Source organism: Mastomys coucha, chromosome X, assembly GCF_008632895.1.
Source record: "Mastomys coucha isolate ucsf_1 chromosome X, UCSF_Mcou_1, whole genome shotgun sequence".
In the NCBI taxonomy this organism is placed as follows: domain Eukaryota; kingdom Metazoa; phylum Chordata; class Mammalia; order Rodentia; family Muridae; genus Mastomys; species Mastomys coucha.
The window spans coordinates 157,929,172-157,933,055 of record NC_045030.1 but is presented as its reverse complement, the minus strand read 5'-3'; the positions used below and the strand labels follow the sequence as shown (position 1 = coordinate 157,933,055).

General features: G+C 39.2%; 1 protein-coding gene across 3 annotated transcripts in view; it reads right to left on the bottom strand.

The window, feature by feature from the left end:
* Positions 1 to 1,033, bottom strand: part of Asb11 (ankyrin repeat and SOCS box containing 11) — a 68,462-nt gene extending 67,429 nt beyond the window's left edge. For 2 of the 3 annotated variants that reach the window (XM_031370951.1, XM_031370942.1), the window contains exon 1: positions 696 to 1,033. In XM_031370951.1, the coding sequence (XP_031226811.1) occupies positions 696 to 948 (253 nt within the window). In that variant the 5' untranslated portion in view covers positions 949 to 1,033. The remainder of the gene's footprint in view (positions 1 to 695) is intronic. The other variant, XM_031370960.1, reaches the window with a different exon arrangement.
* Positions 1,034 to 3,884: the final 2,851 nt, after the last annotated feature.

The window sequence follows — 3,884 nt, the reverse complement described above, 5'->3', positions numbered from 1 at the left end:
TCTAGCAGAGGCTTCAGTTACTTCTACAGTATCTCACTACACATAAGTTGAAACTGTTTCTTGAAAGGGATGCAGACTGGCCTCTACAAAGTATGAGACTTTAAGATGTTTTATGTTTTACCAAAATCTTAGCAATTTCATATTGTGATGAAAACCTTGATTTTTAGTACTTTCTGTGGTGCCACTGATGTATAAATGGGTCTAGTGACCTTTTTTTTTCCTGTAATAAATGGTCAATCAATTCCATTTGCAAAGGACACGACAATATGCATACATATAACATGGCATAGTCCTTCTCAATCAATTGGTCATTGAATTTCCCAAGGAAATTTAGTCTTATTACAATGTTCTTTTTTGTTAGTTGGACTGAAATTATCAAAGAGAAATAATGCTCTATAAGAACTCTTTGGGTTAACAGAAAGTCTCTTAAGATATAGCCCTTAAAACCCACTATTCTGTTTACTTCTTAAATAACTGTGACTAGATCCACCCACTTGCAAGGAAATAGAAAGCCGAAGATCCTTCACAACTTGATGCAGTCAACATATTTGCTACCTTAAGTGGAAGGTACATTTTAAAGCTGCCCATTCAGCACAAAAGTACAAGGAAATCTTACCTTCTAGAAACACTATTCACTATGAATTTTAAAGGAGGAATTTGCGGAGGTGCTGGGAAGAAATTCAAGTCATTTTTACCTGACAGTCCACCATAGATCTCCTCTGCTATCCTAGCTGCCTCTTTCCTGTTTCCTTTGACGATATAGAAATGGGTTAGGAGAGCCAAGAGCACTTTAATTAAAAGCTTGAAGAAAAAAAACGTTGCAAACATTGTAAGAAAAATGTTTTTAAAGCCATAGAAAGCAGGACCATCTTCCATTTTGGCTTCTTCTCGGCATAGGTTCCTACGGCTGCAAATTTTTACGGAGTTATAATTGGCATCATATGACATCTATTTTAAACCCTCCTAGCACACAGTGCTCTTGTTACCAAGAACTCTGTCTGTAGGTTCTAATCTAACTCTGATGTGGTGACTGGGTGTGTTGATATTTATGGCAATGTTTAACAACTTCCTTCTCTTAAGAAACACTCGCCGCTGGCCTGGAGAGAAGTGGATACAACTTCCAGCACATGGCAGCTCAAGACCATCTGGAACTCCAGTTGCAGGGGATTCAATCCCCTCTTCTGGCCTCTGTAGGTACCAGGCATGCACATGGTACACATATATACATGGAGTCAAAATACCCACACACATAAGTAATAATTTTTTAAATACTATTTATCACTTACATTGGATTTGACCAAAACACATTAGATGCGTGTATAGACGACTCAAACAAAAAAACATTAAGGAATTCTTAGCCTAATCTCATTTCCTTTTCCCTTCTAAGCCCTCATTTTGGGTACAAGTATGCTGGAAAACAGGGTTGGAAAGACAAGGGGAACTTCCACATTGCTACAGTAGCAAAGCAATTTCTTTGTGTTCATGCAAGAAAGTGGTTAATATTCTGTCTCAATCATAGGAAATGTTGTTCCTGGTGGTATTTTGTTTGCTTTTCATGTGGAGGTTTACAAAGGATTAAGGCCAAATCTAATCTATGACTGGTCAAAAACAGATAAACAGAAACCCTGGGCATTTGGCTTTAAGGTCATATTGAGCACAAGGCCTACCTTGCATTCCTCTCCCAATGAAAGTTTGAATGCGACTGAAGTGCTAAGGTGATGTTGGTGACAGGTACTAAGGTGACACCTATGACAAGGTCCCTCAGCATTCATTTCCTGTTTGAACCGTCAGGGAAAATGGCAGCTCCTTCTGGAGGATGTGCCCTATCCTTGACAAGGGACTTAGGATAACCTGGATGGCTACCATTCTTAGCTTGCAAGTGAAGTTAGCAGAGCCCATGAATCCATATCTTCCTTAGCTGGGCACTGTTCTCTTATCAGCTGGCCAATACAAGTAAAGCTGATTTGTTTTTAATCTCTCTCATTAATAAGTTTTGTCTTTTATTCTTGTTTATATGTGGTTTCTCCACATATGTAAAATCTACTGGAAGTACACATGTATTAGTCAAGAGTTCTCTAGAGGAACAGACTTATAGAATAAATCTCTCCATAGATTAAAAAGAGGATTTATTAAAATGCCTTACAGGCTGTGGTCCAGCTACCCCAACAATGCTGACCTACCAATGGAAGGTCCAAGAACCAAGTAGTTGTTCAGACCCTGAGATTCAATATCTCGGCTGGGCTTCAGTATATGCCGGAATTCTGAAGACAGGTTCCAGTGCCAGTAAAGAAACGGACTTGCACTGGGTGGTGGTGGCGCATGTCTTTAATCCCAGCACTTGGGAGGCAGAGACAAGGCAGATTTCTGGGTTCGAGGTCAGCCTGGTCTACAGAGTGAGTTCCAGGATAGCCAGGGCTACACAGAGAAACCCTGTCTCGAAAACAAACAAACAAACAAAAAAATCTTCTGAATTCTATGTGAAAAAATCCCATGATATAATAAAAACACTCTACTCTTATTTCTTTTAAGTAGACACTTGTGGAATAAGACCAGGCATGGTCAGCCTCTACATGTCCACGCAGACAAGTATGCATTCACACCTCCCATCCCTACAATCCAGCCACAGGATAATCTTCTCATTTTACACCAAGCCATCTGGGAGCCTGAGGGGTGGCTCATAAATTAAGATCACTGGCTACCCCTGCAGAGGGCCTGGCTTCAGTTCCCAGCACCCACTTGGTGGCTCACAACCATCAGTAATTCTAGTTCCAGATCAAACACTTTCTCTTCTGGACTCCCCAGACACCATGTATGCAAGTGTTGCACAGACTTACATGAAAGCAAACCACTCATACATACAAAATTTTAAAATATAAAAGCACTTTAAATAAAGACCAAACCATTTTCTTTTATAAGACAAATGTGAACACGAGTGAAAATGACTGCTTCCCACAAGTGAGGAAGGCTAAGCTTGGTTACTTAAAGTGAAAATTCAAGTCTCTCTTTTTTTAAAATAAAGATTTATTTATTTTATGTATGTGAATATACTGTCACTGTCTTCAGACACACCAGAAGAGGGCATTGGATCCCATTACAGATGGTTGTGAGCCACCATGTGGATGCTGGGAATTGAACTCAGGACTTCTGGAAGAACAGTCAGTGCTCTTAACTGCTGAGCCATCTCTCCAGCCCTCAAATATCTCTTAAAGACAGCTGGCAACATAAGAAATGTAATTACGTAGTTCACACACACAATGGTGTGTGGATGCATTCATTTGCCTTCTGTGATGACTGGCAGCAAGGAACAAGGGCTTATTAGAATCAGGAAACAAAGGTGCAATTGAACTTTCTATTTCAAGAATACAAAAGAGCATATATTCTAGAAATAAAAGATGACAGAGTGGTACATCAGACAAAGGACACTTCCTCTTTTACTAATAGACCAAGCAAACACATTAGATCCACTCAGCAAAGGTGGAGGAGGGGTTATTCCAGGAGTAACATCCTGTCCACAAAATAAGACAAACCAAGACTAAAATAAGACTATTAAAACAGCGTTCTCATCTTTATTATGGGACATGAGCATGTTTTAACAGACTGGTTTCATGTGTGTGACTGTAACATCAAAAGCAATACAGTGTCTTTCCAACAAATTCCTCATCCACACTAATTTCATTTTCATATAATTATGAGTAGCATGGTGGAACAGTGTTCCCACATACTAACCAGAGGAACATTGCCAATTGAGGTATCCAGGAAGCCTGAAAATGGTTTCTATCAGACAAATTTTATTTTCACTTGTTCAAAAAAGGAAAGCAATTTTAATTCATAAATTACATATTTACCCACAAGAGGAAATTAATTTTCCATTCTACTTTCATCTT